Here is a 25,317-nt window from a genome sequence, read left to right as displayed (position 1 = left end):
GGAAGCTCACACCCAGACCTGGTACCAGGTCCCTGTAAGCTCTGCCCACCTGCCTGCCTGTCTGGGTGCTCCTTGGGCCACCCTTCTCGGCTCAGTGAACATTGCCTCCTCCAATTGTCCAGGAAACAGGCAGCGAGTCTCCTCTGGAGCTGGCCCCTTAGACTCCTCTGAGTCCCCTGGTTTGCAGGGCTGTGTCTTTTTTACATAGTGACCCGAGCGATTTCAGCAAGAGATGGGGCCTTGGCTGCCAGGCTGAGTTGGGAAAGCCGCATCCCAGTGCCAGGGTTGGGCGGTCAGGGTGAACAGCGACAGATGCAGGATGGAATGTTCTGGTCTCTTTCCAGAGGAGTCCCCCTCATTGCCCTGGAGTAACACTCACTTCTCTCCATCAACAGGTGACTGAGGAAGTCCACCGGCTGCTGAGAAGGTGCCCCTACCACTTTGTGTGCCGAGGCAAAGTCAGTGTCAAGGGCAAAGGCGAGATGCTGACATACTTTCTAGAAGGCAGGACTGATGGAAACGGCTCCCAAATCAGGTCCCTGGGCTTGGAGCGGAAAATATATCCATATGGTAGAGCTGGCCTTCAGGGCAGACGACCTCCAGTGTGCCCCATGCCTGGAGTTTCACTCAGGGCTGGGCTCCCTCCACACCCCCAGGGCCAGTACCTGCCTTCTGCAGCAGCTGGGAAGGAGGCTTAGTGGAGCCCACGTGGGCCTCTGGGGTGCACACAGGGTGAGAATGCTCCGGGGGTGACACTGGCCACGGTGGCTCCAGCCAGGACCAGCAAGACCAGCAGAGCAGGGAGCCAGTGGCCAGGGTGGAGGCGGAGCATTGTCCAGGCGTGGCCTGTGGCCCGAGGGCCAACCACCCAGCAGACGCAGCACAGCAGTGACTCGGGGAGGGGAGGACACCCAACCGCGCACACTTTTAGGCCTCACTGGAGAGGTGCCCACTCCATCCTCCCCTCCGTGGCATAGGGAGCACTGTTACTTTCCAGCAGGCCTGTTCAGGTTTGGCCAGGTTAGCATCAACATCAAGACCTTCAGAGCATCCACCAGGGTTACAGCAAGAGCCACTGAAGTGTGGCTGGCAGAGCAACTGAGGAGCTCCCTGAGAGTGTGGCCTGAGGCAGCCCTGTCCACCCAGCCGTGGTGGGACCTGACATACAGGCAGCTCCAGGCCTGGGCAGCAGCTTCAAGAGCCAGAGTGGGAAGTCAGGCCTCTCTGGGAAGGTCACAAGTGCTGGCACAGCACAGAGCTGTCCACTCTTGGACTGGACAGTTTGGGAAGAATTGGGAAGCTGCCTCTCACTGCATGGATAGTGGTGGCTGCTGGCTTTCAACTGTGGTTTTTTGCTAAGAGCCAGAGGCAGGTCTTCTGGAGTTCTCAGGGGGCCCTGCGACCCCCTCTCCACAACCAAGGCCAGCATCGGCTTGCTGCACCTGTGCATTCTCCACCCCTCCGCCGATGGCTTCCAGCTCCTAAAACACCTGGACATTCCCCATCCTGCGTCGGCACTGTGCTTGTTCAGAGAAGACGAAATGTGTCATTCCTTCCTTTCCTTGTGGCGCCTTGGATCCTTTACATTTATCCGCAGTGTGAGGCTCCACTTATTTTGAATATGAGCGGCCCTCACACCCATCAGCAAGTTTCCTTGATGGAAGATGCTGTGTCTCCGGCAGAATCAACCCTCCAGGACGAAGTTTCAGAATTGGCCGACGGTCGTGAGTGCAGGTGTCTCTGTTGTAATTTGCAGGGAAATTGACTGCAGGTGATAGTGTTGACGTCTGACAACCTCCCACGTGCATGTCTAAATAGTCACAATGAAGATGAAGTTGAGAATGAGGGGACAGGGGTCCAGTAGGGCCAATGGCGAGGGACTACAGAAATAGCGAGGAGAGGTCTGGCGTGTGGAGACCTTGGATCTCGGTCACAGGGAGGAAGGTGACTAGAGACAGGAGGGAAGCTTCTGGATAGGCACTGTAGTGGGGAACGTCCAAAGACCCACCACTCTGAGATGTGGTCAGAGAGGTTTCTTTGGACTGCACGTGAGGCCTGAGCCCTGCCTCTGCTCAAAGCCAGCAGGCTTGGGGGTCTCCCTCCTCACTGCTCCTCAACAGCTGTAACCCCTTCCTGAGGGCCACAACTTTTCAGAAAAGGAGCAGAGAGAAGCCCAGACTTCTTTCCCTGGAGTGTAGACCTGTGTGTGGGACCTGTTCCAGGCTGATCCCTGTCTGCGCAGGTGGGTGATGTCCTTGGGTGCTGCCATTATTGTGTGTCAGAGGCGGCCTCCTGCACAGGAAGAGCCTGACCCTGTCTCAGCTGTGTGGCCATGCGGGGGCACTGGGGCCTGGGCCATAGCTGGGGGAAGCCAGGCCCTGGGGCTTTGCAGGGCAGCCAGTGCAGTGATGCCTGGTGGCCCCAGCTGAGACACGAGTCTGGACAGAGGTGAGCAGGGTGGTTTGCTTTGGGCAGGGGAGGTGGTTAGAGACTGTGTGCAGGGTCCCGTCTGCCTGTCCTGAGGGTGTGGACTAGGTGTCTAGACGGGGTTGTAGGGAGCACTGTCCGCCCTCCTTTCTCTCTGGTCAGGGCTGTGGCCTCTGTGATGGTGCAAGAGAAGGGATGGTCTTCAGGCACCTTCCTGCAGAGTGATTTTGACCAATGCCTTTCTAGCACCTTCCCCTGGCTATGACTGGGAGCTCCCGGGCCACGCCAGATGACCCCACAGGCTGGCTGACCCCGTGGCCCCACTGGAGACTTTGAGGGCGAAGGCCGGGCAGCTTTCACCTTCCTTGGGTGGTCCTCATGCCGCCTCCACTCACGCCCCTGGTGTTCTGGCATCACCTTGTGCCAGTGGGGGCTGGGCTCCCATGAGCTCCTAGGGCAGAAGGAGAGGGTTGCAGGACCTCTTGCTGTTGTTGGGGCATCCCCAGGAGCTTATGTTCATGTGGAACCTCCAGGCTGCCACCGAGGGCTTCTGAGGGCTCGTGGGCTCACCCTGAGGATTCAGGGTTGGTCTGAGCCGGCTGTGGGCTGAGAACCTGGCTGGGGCCCTGCTGTGAACCCCTCCTCCAGGCCCTGCCTTGTCCCTGCTCCTGTGCTTTCCTTTCTTCTGGACAAATGATTTGTCCTTATGGTCCCCTTTCCACTAGGATTTTCTCATCCATCCACCTGTCTATCCCAGCCGGATTTGAAGCAGTCAGTTCAGACAGGAGCCACAGGGAGCCCGTAAGGGCATAGTGTGGTGGCAGAGAGTGTGGCTGCCCTGGATCCCCCAGCTCGTCGCGGTGCTGTCCTTGACCCATGAGCTGTTGAGAAAGGTGCAGAGCCCCTGACACAGCCTGGCTTTCCTCAATCCTGTTGCCCCCACTGCTGCTGCCTACCTTGGGCCATCCAGGTGGTGGGCAGACAGAGGAGTGGTCCCCAAAGCTGCCCATGCCCCAGTTCTAAGCCCTGTGGCCAGGGCTCAGTCACACAACAAAGGTGACTTTGCAAGTGGAATTACTGTTAGGGATCTAAGGATGGGAGGAGAACTTGGATTATCTAGGTAGGCTCAGTGCAGTCACATGGCCCCTTGAAATGGCCAAGGGAGGCAGGAGAGCCAGGAAAGATTTGAAGTGTGACAGAGACAGTTCCATCACTGCTGGCTTAAAGACAAGGGCCCGGGAGCCAACACCAGAGGCCACTTGGCAACCCCGGCCCCAGTCAGCAAGGAAGCCGGGTGTCGCTCACACAACCAGATGGGACTGAGTTTGGCAACAACCCAAGTGAGCCCGAAGCAGATTTGCCCCAGAGCCTCCAGGCCTGAGCAGAGCCCACCCGGTGACACCTTGGTTTGGCCTATGAGACTGAGCAGAGAGCCAGCCACGCTGTGCTGTGCTGGGATCCACAGAGTGGGGAGGTCACACATGTGCATCCTGGAAGCTGCCCAAGGTGTGGCCACGTGTAGGGCAGCAGGAGGAAGCCGTCGCAGGACCATGCTGCCTTCTTTGGGCTCACGACTGTTCTGGAAAGGACCCCATGGCAGGCTTGGCAAGGTCTCCACTTCAGGGGCAAACATCTCCATCATCAGCAACTCCAAATCCCAGCCACTTCCTGGGAGTTCAGGAACTGTGTTTAGCCATAATGTTCCTTGGGGTTTGGTAAAAAACAACTTCCTTTTTATTTGTGAGAAAACTGTATTATATTGCCTTATTTATTTTTAATTGTGTACAATATTCATGTACAAACGTTAGAGCCATTCGGGTAGAATTCTCTAAATTATTTATTGAAGAGGCTTTGTAAATAGTGCACCAGTTCCAGGTGCTGCCTGTTTACTCGTACCAAAAATGAAGACAAGCCCCACACCCACCTCAGCCCCCGCTTGGCCATGCTGTGGCCCTTTGGAAATGACCCTGTGTGCTCCCCTTGCAACCCTTGCATGCCTTTCATGCCTGATGCCGTAGAGTAGAACACAGCCCCGGAATGCTTCCAGTCGCTTGCAGGGACCATGCCGGCCCAGATGGTCCACACCTGCGGGGTGTCTATCCTGCAGGTGGGCGCCCCCACAGACCCAGCAACCCAAGTTGCCAGTCCGTGTTTCTCAGACTTTGAAGCCACCAAGGCTTCTAGAACACCTGTCATAGAAGCAATAACTCTGTACTGTACAGACGAGTCTGGTCTGAAGCAGATTGGTAGTTTAGAGATAAACCATGCATACAAGTTTGCCCCATTCTCTGGCTTGGGGTGGTGAGGGGCGGGGAGCTGCCACTCCCAAAGCCCCCACCCCTTCCCAAAGCCCAGTTCTGACACCGCAGTTCCTGTGGGTTGGGCTGCCCTGGCTGGTCAGAGCTCAGCACCCAGGTCTGGTGGGCAGACAGAGCCGGCATTAAACCCCGGCAGGTCATTGTCACTACACCCTTGCTTGGATGAGGAAGAAAGGAAGCAAAGGCACTCACCCCATCCAAGATCTGTTCGATTGATGGCCTCAGTACTCACACTGACAAATGGTGGTATGCTGCACGGTTTGTTGGTGCACAGCCTAAAGGATAACATATCAAGGCTTACCTGTGGAACGCCATTTTAAGGAAAAGGTGGCACTCTGAAGCCTGTCCCCATTCACCTTCCACAACGCTGGTACCATTCTGGCAGAAGAGCCCTCTGGACAGGACACCTGTTCAGACCCAAGGGCCCCATGCTGGGCTTGCCTGGGTGTGAGAAGGTCAAACTGGGTGGCTTAGGCCTTCAGATTGAGCTTGGCGGTGACCAAGAGAAGGTTCTTATTCAAAGAGCTCACCTACCCCAAATAACCATCGGTACACAAATCATTCCATGGTCTTTGGCCCCAGGCAGGAGATGCTGCAGGCAGGTGTCCATACTTGGCAAAATGGGCATTAAGGGGAATGGAGTTGCTTCAACTTTTCTCGGTCCCGGCCCTCACTCCACCCACCAAGTCCAGCAGAGCCAGGTGGGCTGAGACAAGTGACCAAGCTGGACTGAGCCTTGGGGGAGGGCCTGGAGCCAAGGAGCCTCCCTGGGTAGGGGCATCAGGAGCAAGGGCAGGGCCTGAGGACTGCTCCCCCTGCATAGTGGGCAGGTGGGGATGGAGCCCAGGGTAGACCTTGAGGAAGGCTGAGTAGGCTCAGCAGAAGTAATTCTCTTCCCAGAGTTGTAGTTTTTCCACAGATGGATTTGGGTGATTTGAGGGTGGTCAGGCTCTGCTGTTGGGGGGATGAATGCCAACAGGGCATTTGGAAGCTGTAGTGTCTGTGATTCTGTGTGAACTGACAGCAAGGAGCTGAAGGGCAGGCCCAGCACTTGGGAGAGAGCACGGGCATGGTCTGCTAGATGCAGGGCTTCCAGGGCTGTGAAGGCAGAGGGGTCCCTGGAGGCGGACGGGGCAGGCTGGGGGCCAGCAGCAGGTGGCAGGGCCCCAGGCAGGGTGGCTGCTTCCTGCACATAGACATTCCTCTGGCACAGGGCCAAGTGCCCATGAGCACAGCCCCAGACAGACACACGGTGGGGAGCCAGGAACTCTCCACTCACCTAGGGGAGCCCTGGGGCACACACTGGAAAGTATTCGAGGGGCTTCCTACCTTATTCTTCTGTTTGTTCACACACTTAGCGAAAGCAGATTCTGTGCTAGAATGTGAGGAAATCCGTCACCTCCTTGGTCCATTCCATAAAATGAAATTCACTTTCAGGTGCCACACATTTTGGGGCTAGACCTCCCTAAACAACATGCCATTGTGACATGATGCATATATTTGTATCTTTAAATTTCTCTGAAAATTTAATCTCTTCTGTTCCATAAGCAGTCTGTTCACTACCTTAAAAAACAGATACTCCACTAGAGGCTGTGCTTAATTCAAATCCATGTGTATGCCTGTTAACATGTGTGAACACGTGTTCCTGTCATGTGTGTCATGCACATCTGTGTGTTGCTCAGCATAAGCCAAATGAAAATTAATCATTTGTTCATGGGATTCATATGGGGAACAAAATTAAATTTGAATACAGCCAGATAGCCACCACACAGGGCATTTAGGGAAACAGTCCCCGAGTGCCCTGACTTGATTTCCCTTAGAAAATCCTTGTTATCAGAGGAGAAGGTGTGGGCAGGGGCAGCAGCACCTCAGACATTGAGTCAACTTTATCATCTACGACATCAGCACTGAAGTCCAGGGACACTGAGGCACTAACTAGGTTCCATTTTCTTTGGTTTGGTTGGTTATTTTGTGTGTCGGAGGCCGGAGGGTCTTGGTTTGCACAGAAGCCTGTAGAGAGAGCCTCAGGGCAGTGCCAGCTATAGGAATTTGGTCCTCCAGCTCCCCTCTAGTTCCTGGGAGCCAATTTGGAGTGTGCATCAGTGTCAGTCTCTCAGATGTGCAGTGGAGGAGCAACAATAGACAGGTGGCCTTCTTGGGTTGTGCTTCACAATGGACTTTCTGTTTGAAATGAGAAAATCAGGCTGGGTGTAGGGGCTCAAGCCTGTAATCCCAGCACTTTGGGAGGCCAAGGCAGGTGAATCATTGAGGTCAGGAGTTCAAGACCAGCCTAGTCACCATGGAGAGACTCTGTCTCTACTAAAAATAAAAGAAAAAAGTTAGCCAGGCCTGGTGGTCGGAGCCTGTAGTCCCACCTAAACAGGAGGTTAAGGTGGAAGAATTTCTTGAACCTGGGAGGCAGAGGTTGCAAGTGAGCTGACATCACGCCATTGCACTCCAGCCTGGGTGACAGAGCAAAAAAAAAAAAAGAAATTAGAAAATTGACCATAGTGGCAGCCACCTGGCCTAATGCTGTGTCTTTTGTACCTCACAGGGGTCACTTATTTTAGGTACAACTCCTTTGTTCTTTGTGAAATCAGTGAGTTTCCTTCTGCACGTCACTAGATTCAATATGTTCTATTGCTACACCGGTAACCACAGGGGAAAGGCACTTGTTGCCCACCTGCCTGGCTACAACCATCTCCATGGGCCTTTTGCTGTGACCACAAATAAAGGAAACACTCCTCACTAGTATCCAAGTCCAGCTTTACAGTAACTGGGCACCTTACGTGTGCTTCACATCAGTCTCCTTCGAACAGCCCGTGGTGGGAGGTGGTATTATACTCCTCATGTTGACAGTGAAGAATCTGAGCCCCAGAGAGGTTAGGGACTTGAGTAAAGTCACACAGCCCTGAGAGGCAGGACCAAGCTTCCACTCCTGCTCTGTCCAGTTCCAAGCCCTTGTTTTCCATTACGTTGAGTGCCTCTTTGCCAGCAGCAACATCTGCAACATTTATGTTGGTTTTGATGGATAACTAGTTCATCCACATGCAAGTGCCCAAGTGGTGGAGCGGCCACCTCAGCATGTGGGTTCTGAATGCAGCCAAGGCTGGCCCCCAGTGGACAGGACTCACTCTGACTGCCCGCCCTCAGAGCAGGTGCCTCAGTCCTCACTGGCACTGACACGCCTCATCTCACGTTGCTAAATTAAAGCAATGCAATGCCTCTTGGGTAAGAGGAATTCCTTCTCGTTTAACAACTGATCCTCAGCAAGGAAATAAAATATTAGGCTTAAAAAAATCCCTATTTTGTTATGTCAGGCTATATTCTAAAACTCTGTTGGAGCCAAACTGTCATTGTGTGTAATTTCAAATATGCAGAACCTCCTTAAACAAGGAGAGCCGTTACTGTCTTTTTCTGTTATGCCCCTCTGACATCAAATGGGGAGAAACGGTGGCACCCCCAGACACTCCCAAACTACACACCATTTCTTCCCTTAGACTGAGTCAACCCAGCTCCCAGTTTCTGGTCAGGAGTTCTGCGAGCTATGGGAAGGCCATTGGTTGAATTCACCACTTTTACTCTGTCTTCCTCTGCTGTAGAGCCATTTAATGTTATTGTCATATGCTACTGGTGAGGTATAGGTGGGTCCAGGTGCCTTCCCAGGGGTTAGAGGATATTCAAAGGGCCGATTTCAGCAGAAGTGTTCAGAAGGCAAGAGAGGGCTTTATGATGGATGGTGAGAGATTTGACAACCACCAGAGCACGTGTGCCCCTGACACTCTCCTGGGCATTGGTTCCTCTCTCTCCTGCTGGTACCAGGCAGTTCAGACTTTCAGATAGGTTGCTTTCAAAAGAGCTTTCAGGCCCTTATTGAGAATTAATGTTTAAACAGAGATAATAGCCTAGACGAAGTCCCAAGACATCTATCAAATCTCGTGGGCTGAATAAGTACCTCGTGTGGGACTGTGCAACAGTTTCTCAGACTGTCCCGCCTATGGGCATCCACCTCCTGGGCGAGCACAGTGGGAAGCTGGCCTGATGGCAGCCAGAACTTATTTCTCACCTCCCACCAGCAACCCCCCCCACCCAACTCTGGGCCCCAGGCACATGAAGCACAAGTCTCAGGGGACAATTCCCACATTAGGGGATCCCGAGGGAGCCCATCGCCACCTCTTGCATACAACTGTCCACTAGGAGGCACACGCCCAGTGTGGGAGAGATGAGTGGTCTTGCCTTCATCCCTGTGAAAACTGCACCTATGCAAGCCATTTGCACTCTGGAACTGCATGCCGTGAAAACTCCTAATGGTATGGAACTTAGTTTGAGTTTGAAATCACGTTGCATGCACAAAGGGACAGACCCGGGCCCGCCCTCAGGTCATCCACCTGCTGGCTGCAGAGCATCCCCGGGAGCCATGGCGAGGCCCGTGGAGCCTGAGCTTGTGTAGCTTGTGCACTTATTATTCATCACCTCCCTTTAGTCACCACTCCTCTTCCTCCGCCATCCTCGTTTATGCCGATTGCACACCCCCCGAGCAAACAACAATATCCTTATGACCATCTCGTAGTGGTGGATTCCATTCCTGTTTAAGGTAAGCCCAAAGCCCACTTTGGGATTTTCTCTGCTGTCTGAGAAAAGTGTAAGCACCTATGTCTTTCTGGGTTAAGCTGGATAGGGTTGTGTCCCTCTATGGAACGGAGAGTGATGTGGGCAAGGGTGTCATTTTCTCACACAATACAACTCACCGAGGATGCTTCTGTAGAAGTGAGAAACACGATGACTACATTCAGAATTACAATAACTCACTCTCACTGGGTAACTTCTCATGATAGATTTGTATGATCAATACGGGTCTATTTTTATGTCAACTGAACACTGTAGAGTACCTTCCAGTCTTTTTCAAGATTGTTAAATTGAGACAAGTAATTGAATAATTTGTCCTATTTTTATTTTAAAAAAAGTGAATGGACTGAGATGTTAAATGTGAATGTACATTTCTTAATTGCAACTTTTCTACTGAGTGTTTGCACTATACTTTCTGGAATCTTATTTAACAAAAATAAAGGGAAAAAATTGCTTGACTAAACTCTGTGGCCATTTCAGTGGAAAAATAAATGGTTATATGGATGTTTTAAAGACACTCCTGCCTGTTTCACATACCTTCTGGTGGAAGTTTTATTATTCAAAGTATTAAATACTATGTGACCCCACGTAGACTAAACCCTGTTATGCCCCCATTACATACTGTTATTATTATTTGTAAACTGAGTCTGGCTCTGTCACCCAGGCTGGAGTGCAGTGGTGTGATCTCAGCTCACTATAACCTTCACCTCCCGGGTTCAAGCCGTTCTCTTGCCTCAGCCTCCGAGTAGCTGGGATTACAGTCGCATGCCACCATGCCCGGCTAATTTTTGCAGTTTCAGTAGAGACAGGGTTTCACCATGCTGGTTAGGCTGGTCTTCTGAGCTCAGGTGCTCAGGTGAGCTCAGGTGGTCTGAGCTCAGGTGATCTGCCCGCCTTGGCCTTCCAAAGTGCTAGGATTACAGGCATGAGCCACCACTCCTGACCCATTACATGCTATTCACATCCAGTGTTTTACTCGTGTACCTTTTTGAAACTCACAGTTAAAGACATTTTAGATCATATTTAAAATGTAAGATAAACTCTTTATTTTACTAGCCCTTCTTGTATCTTAGAGTATCTTGCCGAGATAGTATTGTTTCCTTGGTCTCTTAGAAGTTACTCTAGCTCAGGATGCAGTAAGTTCATTTTACATTCATCTTTGTAAGACTTTGTAGAGCGTTTCACCTCATGTCGTAAAAGATAAAACTGATTACACAATCAGTTGATAATTGTTTTTTAAAGTTTGACAGTATCATCCCATTCAAGTTTAGTTGAATGGTGAAGATGGCTTCCATTGTTGTCATTGAAAAATCTTCTGTCAGGTTGTTTTTCCTTTGTGTGTTGTCCTGGGGTTCTTCAAAGAAACAGAACCAAGAAGGTATGTGTGTTGTCAGAAAGAGAAAGTGAGGGGTCAAAAACAAGACAAGAGAATTTATTTTAAGGAATTGGCTCACATGATCGTGGGGCTGGCAAGTCTGAAGTCTATAGGAAAGGCCAGCAGGCTGAAGACCCAGGGAGGAGGTAATGTTGCCACCGCGACCTGTTTTATCAGCAAGGCCTTTAAAACCATATTCTTTGCTGACCTCCTGTCTCATCCTGTGACTTAGAATGCCTTAACTGTTTGGGAATGCAGCCCAGTAGGTCTCACCCTCATTTTACCCAGCTCTTATTTAAGATGGAGTTGCTCTAGTTTAAATGCCTCTGACAATAACGGTGACAAAATGACAGTGAGGTCACACTTGGACACTGCTCCTGGGAATTCATACCTCATTAATGGAAACATAATAGGGACAATAAAGCATTCACATCCTTTAACAGTCAACTTCTGGATGCCATCTAACAAAATTGGTAGACACAAGGACAAGGTTTTGTTTTTTTTAAATGCAAAGGTTATCACTGTTTTATAATGAGGAAAAAATGGGAACTGCCCGAGACAGAATTTTAAAGATGCTCCTCTACATTCCATGTCCCCCATCTCCAGAAGCTGGGAGTGGATGAGACACTGCTGCTCCCAGCAGTGCGATGGGCTCTACGATCTGGCATGCTGGACCTCTCATGAACCCTTAAGCAGAGAACTGCTGCTGGCAGCAAGAGCAGCCAGTCAGAGGGATTCCAAACCTGAAAAGGTTTTGTTCAGTCCCCCATGCCTTGAAAATTGAGGTGGCCAGGTGATGAACAATGCAAGGGCCATTAGGCTCTGAGAGCAGAGCAGCCCCATCTGACAGCCAGTAAGGGAATAGGGAACAGACCTCAATCCTGCAACTGCAAGGAACTGGATCCTGCCAATCTGAGGAAGATGGAGATGGATTTCTGCCCAGATTCTCCAGGTAAGGAGCCACCGTCTCACCTGGAGAAAGCCCAGGCAGAGACCCAGCTGAGCCACCAGGACTGTGAGGTAATGAATGAATATTGTGAGTGCTGTTTATGGTCATTTGTTATGTTGCCATAGAAAATTAAAATGCAACAGAAACAAATACACTAAATTGATAGAAAGTAGTACACAATAGAAAATTGATAAACCAGTTAGATGATTTAAACACATAATGTAGATGTGTAATATAACGGAATGCTGGCAGTGCCCAGAAATCAGGTCTTTGAACCACACTTAGGTATAAGGGGGCAGAAGGGCTCAGGTGTTGTGTATAAATACGAAATTTATTTTAGGGAAAAAGGGTTTGATTTCAATAAAGATCAGAGTTTGTGGGCATTTTAAGTTGAATAGCAACTGTACCAAGAATGCATTTCCTTTCCACACAGGTTTCAAATCTGCATTTTCTGCAAAATATATGGGTTTACATACACAGTGAGAGTTGAGATCTTTTGTTGTTTTTTTGAAATGGAGTTTCACTCTTGTCATCCAGGTTGGAGTGCCATGGTGCCATCTCAGCTCACTGCAACCTCCACCTCCCAGGTTCAAGTGATTCTCCTGCCTCAGCCTCCTGAATAACTGGGATTATAGGCATGCACCACCACGCCTGGCTAATTTTTGTGTATTTAGTAGAGACGAGGTTTTACCATGTTGGCCAGGCTGGTCTCGAACTCCTGACCTCAGGTGATCCGCTCACCTTGGCCTCCAAAATTGCTGGGATTACAGGCATGAGCCACTGCACCTAGCCGAGTTTTTTTTAAAAATCCCAAGTAATTGCTGCAAGTTACATCACGCTGAAGCATGATGTACTTAAGTGACATTGTTGGTATCATTGCCAGGGCTATTGTTTATTATTTTCCTCAAACATGACCCTTAATTTAGAAATCTTGCCCTATGTCTAACCTAAGTGGGAAGCACCCGTTTCCCCATGTCCCTCAGTCTGAGAACAGGACTGTCTCCTTTTCCCAGTTTCTCATCATCTCCTGTCCCCTAGAGTTTGTAAAGCTTTAGAGTGCCAAACAGAGACTCAGTTCCATAGGTATGCCTAGGCACTGGGGCAGCAAGACTTGGTCTGTCTTTAGCTGCTTCCTGTAGGTATCTTCCCATGGATGGAACATGTGATATGCACTGTCTTATTGGTGAATTATCCAAGAGATTGCATTTTGCACACTTTAACTAGAGTACCTATGGATAACTGCATATACTCCAAGTGTGTAAAGACATAATAAGTACATTTTGTTAATACATAGAAGATGTAACATGAACATCTAAGAAATCATCTTACATGTGAAAACTTTCTTGAGTGCTGGTAATTCCCAATATTTCAAGAACACATTTTCCCAGAGTCACATTATTTTTCTTCCTCCCTGGACTAATTTTGAATTTGAATTTTATTCTTTGGCAAATGAGATAGAATTAACGTGACTATATGCCTGAATCACTGTGCATCAAACACAGACCTTGGGAATAGTTTGCATGATAATATTTTTAATAGTAAAGACTGGAAAGAATTACTCTGTAGTATTTATTGTGCGATTATAGCTTTTATTGTGTAGTATATGTTGTGCGATTACAGGCCGTTTTTCTGCTTCTTTATACTTTTTAATTTGAAAAATAAACGTTTTTTAAATCTGGTAATTTTGTAACCAAATAATAGTTTTAACAAAAGAAAAAAGTAAACTTTTTAAATAGCTTACACAGGAGGAACTAGTTCATAAAACTTAGAAATGTTTAAACACACTACACAGTAAATAAATTCTTATCACTCATATAGAACGTCCAATGAAATGTGAAGTTACTATCTAACTGCAGCCACTATATCTGATCCCTCCTGTGAAGGATCTCATTCTCTGTTGGAAACCTCCAAAGAAATGTGGGTGTTTCCAGGGAGGACCCAATTACTGATAGGGAATATTTTCCACCCACTCTGCAGATCTACAGTAAACTTTTCACCTGTCTCTTAAAACTGAACATACTAGACCTTGCATGCCCTTAGAATCTATCATGACCTATCTTTTAAGCCAGTATGAGATTTCATCTAGGGGTTGCCCATTTCGCTTTGACTCTAGATGCCAGCCTGCCTACCTGTCCACACACTTGAAGAGAGAGAGTGTAGGACTGGGCTGGAAATGTATGCATTCTTTTTAGAAAGAAAAAAGCAAACTTTTTAGAGTGGAGGATGCAAACATTTATATCAATAAACTCTAGCTCTGTGTACCATAACATGTCCACACACATGGGTCTTGCTGAGGCGTCTGTACTTGGGAGATTTGATGCCGGTTTTGTGTTAAACTGAAGCTACCTGGACAGCTCTTTCTTCTTCCTTACAATATGTATTACCTTCATGTTATTGATGACTTGGGTGGGACCCTGATGTGAGGCAGGGAGCACAGCACTGGAGAGGGAGAGTGTAGGGGATTAGCCTATGTAACTGCTGGAGGTTCAGTTCCTCTTGCCCTGCACACTAAACAATCACAGCCAGCATCCTTAGATTTCCAGAATGCCTTCCAGGTGAGAATCATGGTTTTAGGGCTTTCCTGGAGTGGCATTTCAGGCTCACCAGGACACCTACCCTGCCCCGGATACCAAGTGTGGTGACTCCTGGAGCTTTCCCAGCCATGCAGTGTGGGTGAGCTAGCTCCTGAGTTCCCCTGAGCTTCCTTGTCTTTATCTGCAAACATCCTAGGATCCCACAGTCTGGTTTCTTTTACAGCCTATTGGAGAAGGAGGTGGGTACCCTCCAGGGGTGGGACTGTGGGCACTCCCCTCCTCTCAAAACCTGGTCCCTCTTCCACATACAGTAAGGAAACATACATCCCTCACCATTGGTGCTCCGATGAAACTGCTGTGACCATAGGATTAGAAACCCACCATCCAGTGCAGAGGTTTTCTTTCCAGTTCCTGCCTCAGGTCTTGAATCCCGTTATCCCGAATATGCTCACAAGGCATTCTCCCAGCTCTTTCTTGAGGGTGATGCATGGCTATGGAGGCCCTCACCCAGACATCAGCACTACAGTCTACATCAGTCTGGGATGGGGTTTCCTCATGATTCAGGGAAGGAAACAGAAACTGAGGCTCCGACAAGCAGACCGTTGTCCTCAAGGCCACAGCTGGATAGTAGAAAGCCCAGGGCTCAAGTCATACATCATGCAAAGCCCTGTCTTCTTTAACCTGCCCTCTCTGCTGACTCTCATCAATGTCAGTGATGAGGGCCTCCCAGAAGCACATTTACAATCTGAGCAACAGGATCTTCTCAAACCCATTCTTCCCACCCCATGGAGAAGGGCAACAGCACTGGGGGTCGGCCCAAGGAGGGTACCATGTGGACAATTAAACCAGCCCCAGGCAGGCAGCTCTGGAGCACCCCGCCTTCCCATCCTGGCACCAAGCACTCACTCGGCTTCGATGGTGAGCTCATGCTGGGTGGCTTCCTCGATGTTCTGAAGCATGTAGATCTCCCACTGTCGCACACGCTCCATCTGTTTAGAGGAAAGGCATCACCTCATAGCAGCATCCATCTTTACTGGAGACAAGCTCTTCTGCCGCAAAATGTGCTTAAGAAAAGAAATACCCACCCAGGCCTGCAGACCTTCGTCCAAGGTCTGCAGGTGGCCCAGTCAGCCCTATAGGATTCTGCCTCTGTGTGCTTCAAACATAACTTTTATGGGACTCACGTGGAGACACATGAGTATAGGTGAATGGGGTAAGGTGCAGATGAGGCCTGACGAAGGAGGGGACAGAGAAAAGAAGTGCCAGGGAGAGGCCAGACAGGCTGTGAGCATGGAGTGCAAGAGCCTGCATGGAAACAAGTGTGTAGGTCAGTCTAGATGGGATTTTGCAATGGTGCTCTCTGGAGGCACCTCCTCCAGGAGGCTGTTCAGGGCAGCTGCAGCAGGGAAGGAAGGAAGACCTCCCCAGTGCAGCACAAGGAAGACAAGGATGGCGTAATTCCTGACACCAAACATGAGGCCAGGACGGAGTAGAAATTGGAGCCTGGGGATTTTGGGTGGCTTAGCTAGATCATGTGGGGAGTGGCTGGGGTCCACTGGCCAACGATGGCAGGCCCACTGTGGGTCAGCCGTCAGCATCTTCCTAACGTCCTGAAAGTGTAAGTCAGAAGTAAACCCACAGAACTGAGAATGAGGAATGTGAGGAGCCTCCAGAGGGCCAGCTGTGAGAGCAGAAGGCCTGAGCCCGAGCCAGCAGGAGCCACCAGGAGGCACAGCGACTCCTCCTGGAGCAGAGCCGGAGTGGCCAAGGTTCCAAGCACCCCTGCAGGTGGAGAGAGAGAACCAGGCTGGGGTCTGTGAGACCTGTGATCATCCGGCAGGAAGATCAGCAAATTCCCAGTGACCCCCACCTGCCTGAGGTGGGGGCTGCCTTCCTAGTGCCCGGCATTCATGTCCGTCCACAGAGCGTGACCTGCAGGGAGGCTGCTGAGAGCTGAGGCTCTCAGAGGGCTGTACACTACAGGTACTGGCTGGAACTCCCAGGAACTCACAGTTTGCCACAGTGACTTAGGAAGATGCAATAGCCTCTGACCCCACAGAGGGGCCTCGTGGGCATCCAAGCTCAGCTGGGGGCAGGTGGGATGCTTCACTGGGAGCATTCACAGAATGGCTTCCACAATAAGCTCCACCCTGGTGAGACCTGCAGGCCCCTTCTCACCTTCAGCTCCCAGAATACCCCAGCCAGTCCCACCTCTCCTGGCAACAGGTGGGAACGTTAACCCATGGGGATGCTGACTAGCAAGAGGTGGCTGATGTGGTGCAATGAAGCAGCAGCTAACCCCTGGGTGGCCCTTGGTGGACAGTTCCTACTCAGAATTCCAGACTTTCCATCAGCTCCCACCCAGCCCTGTGACGGCCCCCTCCAAATAGGGAGGCAGCGGCCAGGAATGGACACAGGACAGTAGGGCGTGGAAGAGAGACTGGAAAAATCCACAGCAAAATCAGCACCCTTGGAAGGTGAGAGAAGACAGCAAGCAAGCTGGGGAAAAGAACATGGGGAAGTGCAGTGCGGGAGATATCCTAGAAAATACCGTCATCATGCAGGAACCTCAGAAGTCAGAACTGAACAACTCTCCTAAAAAGTAGAAGAAAAGGCTAAATAGTAAATAGAAAAGAATCTCAGACAATCTATCAGGACGTCCAACATCCAACTGCAGAGGATCAAGACAGAGAACACAGAGGTTCTCCAAGATTACAAAAGAAAAGTACAGGGAGGTCTCCCAGAGTCAAAGGGGCCCAGGGAGTGTCCAGCACCTCAGCAAGACTACTCACCCCAAAATAAAGCTCAGCACCACCAAGAACCACAAAAGGGACCTGGAGAGCCTTAGGCAAGTGAGAGTCAGGGACAGGGGCACACAGCGCCTTCCAGTTCTGACAAAGAGCTCCCAGCCTGCTGGCTGGAAAGTGCCCCTTCTCAGGAAGCTACTAGAACAGGACCAGTGAATAAACCAGCAAATGGGCAAAGAGGCGGAACTCTGCTAGGAGAGGGCCAGGGCACCTCCCAACTGCCGCTACCCTGGGGATCAGAGCCCATGTAATCCTCTTCTCATTGGGTCCTTTCAGCTTTACAGCATCTCCAATTAGCAAAGGAAGAGGACGGCCTGAGAGAGACAAAGGTGGCTCTCGGACAGTGTGTGCCCTGCTGGTTCTCCAGCTGTGGCAGGGCCTACAACCCTGGCTATGGTGAAGGTGGGACATCCCTGTCACAGTGGCCCATGGGAAGGCACTGGAGTCACCCTCTCCAGGTCCTTAGAAACTCAGGAGTGCTTCAGGAATGTAATCGCTCCCTCTTCAAAGCATAGGAAGAAGCCAGAGACTCAGCATAATGAGGCAAATTTTTACTAGAGTAGTCTGTTTTCTGCTATTCTGTAGCAAGATGACTTATCAGACCTTCCCTGTTCCAATATGTCTGTAAGGCCCCCAAAGATGAAAGAGAGTCACCACCCAGACTCCTGTGAGCTAAACAGCAATGGCAAAGCAGCCAGCCAGCAGCAGCCTGGGTCTGAAAGTCAGACCATGAGGCCGGGAAGCTCACCTTTGCCACAGGCAGCATTAGTCGTGGGGGCCCTTGGAGCAGAGAGCTGTCTTGGGACAGGGCAGCAGCACGTGTCAGAAAGGTTGAATGGCCTTGATCTGGTCCCATGTGACCTCATGTGCAGAGTAAGGGCGTGTTGGCACCCGAAGCCACAGCCATGGGAGCATTAACTGGGGTAAGGAAGGTGTTGAGCGCTCCATGGCCCAAGCAGTGCTCACTCCCCTAAACTTCAACAGGGACCCAGAACTCCTGGGGGACAGGGATGGGGACAGGGACAGGGATAATGCATACCGCAGCTGCCCGCTTCTTCGGGTCTCGTCTCTTCCTCCCAGCTGTGTTCTGGATCCCAGGCAAGCCAGGGTTTTGTGGCCAGCTCTGTGCCTGGAGGGACTCTTGCTGCTGCTGCTGCTGCTGGGCTAATGAGGCCGACGTGGGCAGCTTTTCTCCGGGAGCTGAGAGGTCCATGCTGGACTCCTTGGAGGCCCTGATAGTAGAAAGCCTCCTCTTCCTGACAGTGGCTGGAGGGCTAAACCCTGATGGGTGGGATGCAAGGTCCTGAGAGAAGTGTGCAGATATTGGGGACCCACTGGGATACGAGGTATCTCCTGGTGGCCTTGGGCTCCAGCCCAGGGCTGCCTCCTCGGGGGTGCTGTGTTTCAGGAGCTTTCTCAAGATGGGGCTCCTGGTCACTAGAGAGAGGCTGTCATCCTCAGGGGAGCTCAGTCCTGGATTCTGCAAAGTAAAAACAGAGTTTTGAGTCCTAGAAGGTCGTGGGGAGCCTTGAGGCAGGCACTAAACCCTGACCCTGGGCACATTCTCACTTAAGCATGATGGCCCCGTGAAGCAGACCCGAGTTGTCTCCCGGAGAGGGGAGCGTGCAGCACCCAGGGGCAGAACGGCAGGCCCTGAGACGGAACCCTGCGCAGGGCTAGACCACGCCCCTCTGTGCTTGCCTTTTCATTAACGTTATTATTGTCAAAACAGTAAGCATTGGTCAGAGATGCGTTTTTCGAGGATAGGATTAAAGCATAGTTAACTTTTAGGTAAAAAATTTTTTCCACCAAGAAAAACCTGCAAGGCGTTGTCAATGAAATCATTTTGACGTGTAGACTCACAACGTAAACACACAAAACTGTTGACAACTTTGTAGTATCTCATGAACAAGTAAAGCACGTTGGGCAGGCGGCTCGCAGTAGGTGGCGTGTGCCCTGGAGGTCACATCCCAACTCCAAGCCCCGGGATGGACTGCAGCAATTCCATCACGGCCAATGGTTTCTTCCAAAAGAATGCCTTGATTAAGTGAATCATGCTCCTGCACTCACACCCTTTTCTCAGATGCTGATGAACTATATCCGGCAAGCACATTTGTGTTCACCATAAGGTATGTGCCTCTGCAGTGCCTGTTGACATCTGTCCATGTCAAAGTGACCTGACAGCAGATAGAGTTGTCCAACTGCTTTGTAATGATCTCTCGGTGTCTCAGACACACACGTGCATGCTCCTGACTGGCATCCCTGCTCATCTGGCTGATCTACTACCAACTGAGATAACTGCCAAAGCAATACCAGATTTTTCACTTTATGTTTAATCCCACTCGAATGGAACAATTTCCTGCATTTATTTTTTGGTAGTCGGAGTAACAGTGCCCAGTTACAATGTCTGCTGCTGGCAATGACAACCTAAATCTATTAAGGGAGGCACTGTCATTCAGGGTGTAGAAAAAATGGAAACTTTTCTAAAAGAAGAGAATGTAAAAAATGGAATGATTTTGACATTTCCCAATACTGTATGATTAGCAAGCTCATGCCCATTGCCTGGACAGAGCCAGCAATCACAAGAATGCAGAATGTACCTGGGAGACACTCAGGAAAGTACATCCCTAAAAACAGGTCCCCTCCAGCCTAAGGTGAAAGCCTAAGAACTGCACCTAGGAGTCTGCCTGCTCAGGACTGGCTTGTGGCTTCTTCCTGGGGTGATAATTGTGTTGAAAGTTCAAGGACACCACCACTTTGCTAAATTATTGTACGCATTGTGCACAGAAAAGATTATCTGGTAGTTAATTTTGGGGGAGGCACAGCTAGAAAGCATTTTAATGACGGTGAAGTAATAAAGAGCTAAGTTTCTCTTAGAACAAAGAGATAGATGAGCACTTGCTTTAAACCTGAGATGGATTAGGAATATTCATTTAAAGTGGTGGGAAAGTGTATTAGTTATTTACTGGGTAATGGACAGATCAAAACTAATTGGCTTAAAACAGACATCTGTAATCATGATTTCTATGGGTCAGGAATCTGGGAGCAGCCTCTCTGTGCAGTTCTGGCTTAGGATTTCCCATGAGGCTCTCATTGAGGTGTTGGCTTCATTCATCTGAAGACTTGACTGGGGATGGAGGGTCTATGTCAAGGTGGCTTACTACCCACATGACCTGCAATTTCGTGCTAGCTATTGGCAGAAAGAAACTGAGGCCTCTCCATGGGGTGTTGAGCATCCTCCGGATACAGAACTAGTCTCCTCCAGGGAGAGTGGGCCAAAAGAGCACAACGCGGAGGCTGTAATGTCTTTGTATAATCTAACTTCAGAAGCGACACTCATTCATTTCTGCAAAATCCACTGCTTGCACCAGTCAGCTTTCTTCAATGTAGGATCAAAACTCCACAAACTCATGACTACCAAACGGTGATGGTGCCTGAGGGTCATCTTAGGGACTGGCTGACATAGAAAAGATAGTGACGATCACATTTAAGGAGAAACCAGGGTCCCTGGTCTGTGGCCTCCCCCCTCCCATTCCCAATGGGAGGCCTCGGAACTCCCCTCACTCTTCAGAGCACAAATGGCTGAACATAGAATGGAAAGAGTCTCACATCATTCTAGGAGATGAGTCTTGTATTTTTCAAAGCCAGCACTCTGACATGGTTTTTTGCATCCATTCTAGGCAGGACCCCTTCCTCGACACCGCCCCCCCCCATCAGCTTTCAGGGAAAGGGGCTGCAGCGCTTCAGCACAGCTCTAATTTTCTAAGTGAATTCACCTTGTTAAAGTCAAGCAATACAGAAACAAACAAGTTATACTAGCAAGTTTGGTAGAAAGTCCAGTCTTAATCCTTCTCTAGTCCTTCTCCCTCTAGGTAACTTCCTTTAGCAACGTGTTACCTCTCCTTCCAGTACATTTCCACGTAAGCAAATGTGACACAGGCATCCCACATATAAAGGAGAAAACTTAGGTAATTGCATACATGGAATCATAATACACTTTGTTACATAGTTTTTTACATCCTTGATGATTTCCCATGTCACTGACTCTTTTGAACAAAACATGCACAATAGAATATTTGGATGTGGCATAATGAGATAGTATAAAAAGAGCTATGTGCTTTACTTCCTACTAAGGCCTTAGAATGAGGCCAGGGCAGAAGAGTTTTGAAAAAAGTGTGGTCTAGGGAAGGTTCTTCCTGGAACCATCTATTCAGCAGAGTGTGCTGGAACATTTAAAATCTGTTCTCACCGATTTCTTATAGCATTCTTATGAGGTGAGTATGATTGTAGTCAAGTCACCAAGGGAAATATTCAAACCCAGATGGTTGATTGGCCTGAAACAGAGCAGCAGCAATAATGAGATGTGAACTGGAGTTGGTAAAAACAAGGCTTCCCCAGGAGCAACTGTTCTGCAGAGGTCTGGCTTCACACCCCAAACCCCTCAGGCTTGGCCCGAAAGAAGGGAGGGAGTGCCTCCTCCTTTTGGGTTGATGGGTTGATCACAATAATTTATAGAGCTTCTACTGTGTCACTCTTGGGGTATGTTTATTTTGTACATTGTTTCCTTCAGTAAAACCTTTAAAAATGGATTTGTTTCAACTCCAAATAACCTGAAGGAGAGGATTTACTCCAGGGCATGAGTCAGCATCAGAAACTGCCAAGCTGCTTTCCAACCTGCCTGAACCATTTTTCCACCCCACCAACCAGCATCCCTTACACCACTGCTGGGCTGGAAGAATGGTATAGGCACATTGGAAAACTGCTGCTCTACAGTTTAGTTGTTCCACATCCTTTTTTTTTTTTTTTTTTTTTTTTTTTTTTTTTTTTTTTTTTTTTTTTTTTGAGATGGAGTCTTGCATGGTTGCCCAGCCTGGAATGCAGTGGCGCAACTTGGCTCACTGCAATCTCTGCCTCTTGGGTTCAAGTGATTCTGCTGCCCCACCTCCCAAATAGCTGGAATTATAGGCATGTGCCACCACATCTAATTTTTTGTATTTTTAGTATAGACGGGTTTTTGCCATGTTGGCCAGGCTGGTCTGGAACACCTGCTCTCAGGTGATCCACCCACCTTGGCCTCCCAAAGTGCTAGGATTATAGGCGTGAGCCACCACGCCCGGCAGTTGCTCCACATTCTTACCAGCATTTGGCACAACCAATGTTTATATTTAAAAAAAAGTTTTCTGGGGGCCGGGCGCGGTGGCTCAAGCCTGTAATCCCAGCACTTTGGGAGGCCGAGGCGGGTGGATCACGAGGTCAAGAGATCGAGACCATCCTGGCCAACATGGTGAAACCCCGTCTCTACTAAAAATACAAAAAACATTAGCTGGGCATGGTGGCGCGTGCCTGTAATCCCAGCTACTCAGGAGGTTGAGGCAGGAGAATTGCCTGAACCCAGGAGGCGGAGTTTGCAGTGAGCCGAGATTGCGCCATTGCACTCCAGCCTGGGTAGCAAGAGTGAAACTCCGTCTCAAAAAAAAAAAAAAAAAAAGTTTTCTGACAGGCTAATAACGGTATCTCATTTGCATGAGCAGCATATTACTTGCATAGTGGTTTTGATTTGCATTTCTGTAATAAGTCTTTTCATGTATTTATTTACCATTGCTATGACTCCTTTGGTAAGCTAAAAGAACTGAAAGCCAAACATACTTTTCATGTTAATAAAGGCAAACAATAAACTCACCTATTACAATACTAAGATGAGATTAGAAAGCAAAATCCAATTATACCTTGCATATAGTGAGACGTATCTAAGACAAAGTACTGTAGAAACATTCAAAGTAGAATTATGGGCAAAGATAATGCCATAGAAGTAAAAATAAAAAACCGTGGGCATCAATATTTATATTGGAAAAGGTTGAATTTATGGCAAAATACGTTAAATAAGACCAAACTGAAAGCACGTGTACTAAAAACAAAAACCAAAATGCATAGCTGTTATGATTACTTTATAACAGACAATATAGCATCAACATTCATAGAGCAAAATCCTAGGAAAAAATAAAAGAAAAAGAGAAACAAAGTAGTAACTGAGACTAATTCACCTTTGTAAGCCCATGCTAGATCACAGCTGGAGGGGGACAGGGTCAATCAGATCCCATGGAAGATTATCTTGTTTCTTGGAGGATAATCAGCACTTGGAAAGAGACCCTAAATTCTTTTACTTCAAAAGATGAGATCTCAGAGTAATGTCAAGAAACAGGGGTGAGAAGAAAGCCTAGGAATTCTTTCAAACAGAAACTGCACGGTAATATATTTTTATTAACAGAAACTACTTTTAACCTATTTACAAAAGTGAACTAACATCAATAATTGAATGTTGATGATTTGAGATTTTCTGATAAAATATTGTAACATTTTGAAAGCTTACAGAGAAAACAATTTAGTATTGTTTTACAAATATATGCCCAGAACAGATGACCCAGACATACATATGAGGATTTCATGTGGCAAAAGGTACATCTCAAATAGTTAGAGAAGAATATGTTTTTGTTCTCTGTCATCATATGTTCTGGCTGGTTGGCCACTTGGGGAAAAATCAACAGTGAAGCCAAGTCCCTATACCTCATGGCTTACACTAAAATAAATTACAAGGAATCTAAGATTTTAAAAATTCATAAATTACCAGAAAATAAAACAGAAAAAAGGCTTTAAAAATCTGAAACAAAGTTGGGTTTTTAACCACACTGTTCAGCAAGATAAATGCCAAGTGGATTAAAGACGTACATGTAGAAAACAAAATCATAACAGTATTGGAAGGAAGGATCAGTGCACTTTCTATAAGCTCATGTAAGGTTTTGCTCTGACTCACAACATAGAAGCCATAAAAGAACTAGACTACACGTAAACTTTTAAAACCTTTTACAAAAAAGGAAAGAAAAAAAGATTCACCAATGAAAAGACAAAAGACGAACCACAATTTCTATAAAAGATAAACAAGCAGCGAATCTTTTAGAAAAACACCCAACAACCTGATGGAGAAATCCACAAAATTTCTGAACAGTTCATAGAAACTGGTCCTTCAGTACACACATGCTGAACCTCATTCTCAGTAATAAAAATGCAGATCAAAATGAAACCAAATTCCCATTTGGTTTTAACTATTGGACTTTTAACATTTAGAAGTATGAACACTTTAGACAAGGCAGAGAGGAGACTGGAACATCTTCTATGGAAGGCAGCTGTAGCACTCAAATGTGTTAAGTTAGCATTTTATTTGGCCATCAACTCCCTTTCTGGAGAGTTACTCTGCAGAAGGATATTCTTGAAGCAGTTAAAAACAATGTTTCCCTATGGTGGGGGAAGGGCTGAGTAGAGGACAGCAGTGGTCACTGTGGATCTTATGCTTTTGATCACTTTTGAAACCATAGGCATGCATTTCCTATTTATAAATAAAAAATTAAAAAAAGAATCCCTACTTCTCTGATAAAGAAGCCCAGGAACAGGGAGATTAGGAATGGGGGGCCCAGGGCTGCCGGGTTGGGAGAGGGAGTTACAGAGCTGTATGCAATGCCAGGTGCCAAGGACAGGTTTTAACTTCAGGCGGGATTGTGATCTACTTCTGCAGGATGGCATTTCCTTTTGCATCTAGAGCATGAGGTGACTTGCCACTGTGCCCTGGGGCTGCTGGTCCCCTCGGTGGCCTGGCTTTCTTGAAGGGCTGTGGCTAAGGTGGCTCTTAATGCTGAGATTCCAAAGTCTTCATGAGACAGGCCAGGGAAGGAGGAGGACCAATGCCCAGTGTCTCCAGACAGGACACCTGGCCCCACCTGATGTCACTGAGACTGAGCATGGGCTCTGGGGATTCTGGAAGGTCCGGGACACACCTGGGGCCTCAGAGCCCAGGCTGGGGAGATGTGGAGGCCCAGGGGCTCTGGCAGAAGGTCTCTCCTGCAGGCCATGATGTGGGCATCAAGAGGAGACTCTGGGTAAGTCTCCCGAGGACCCCAGGGTATTAATGCCTGGCCTGCCCAACAGCCAGGACCAGGCCACAGCTTTGTACCAGCTCAGGACAGGGCCAGGCCTAAGGCCAGCCCTCACCCAGCCTCCTGCTCGGGTGGCCTTGAGCTCCCTCCCTTCCCACCCACCCGCCACCTCTTACTGTATCCAGCTAGATCTCACTCCCAGGCTGCACCCCTCCCTACCTACCTGTGCCCCAGGCTCCATCTTGCTTTGCCCCTGGGGCTGGCTTCCAAGTGGGCAGTTGCAGCGCCCACCCTGGGGCTTTCAGCGCCAAGAAATACCTGCTGCATCCTCACTTAGGCCTGGGCAGGCGTGCAGGAGC

At 48.8% G+C, this 25,317-nt stretch overlaps 1 protein-coding gene across 1 annotated transcript in view; it reads left to right on the top strand.

The window, feature by feature from the left end:
* The window catches only part of ADCY1 (adenylate cyclase 1), a 132,874-nt gene extending 122,988 nt beyond the window's left edge, over positions 1-9,886 (top strand). The window contains exon 20 of the mRNA XM_017524568.2: positions 396-9,886. Coding sequence (XP_017380057.1) covers positions 396-698 — 303 coding nt within the window. The 3' untranslated portion in view covers positions 699-9,886. The remainder of the gene's footprint in view (positions 1-395) is intronic.
* Positions 9,887-25,317: the final 15,431 nt, after the last annotated feature.

The sequence above is a fragment of the Cebus imitator genome, unplaced genomic scaffold (genome assembly GCF_001604975.1).
Source record: "Cebus imitator isolate Cc_AM_T3 unplaced genomic scaffold, Cebus_imitator-1.0 Scaffold34, whole genome shotgun sequence".
NCBI lineage: Eukaryota > Metazoa > Chordata > Mammalia > Primates > Cebidae > Cebus > Cebus imitator.
Note: the sequence above shows the minus strand (reverse complement) of the source record. Positions and strands in the feature narration are given on the sequence as shown.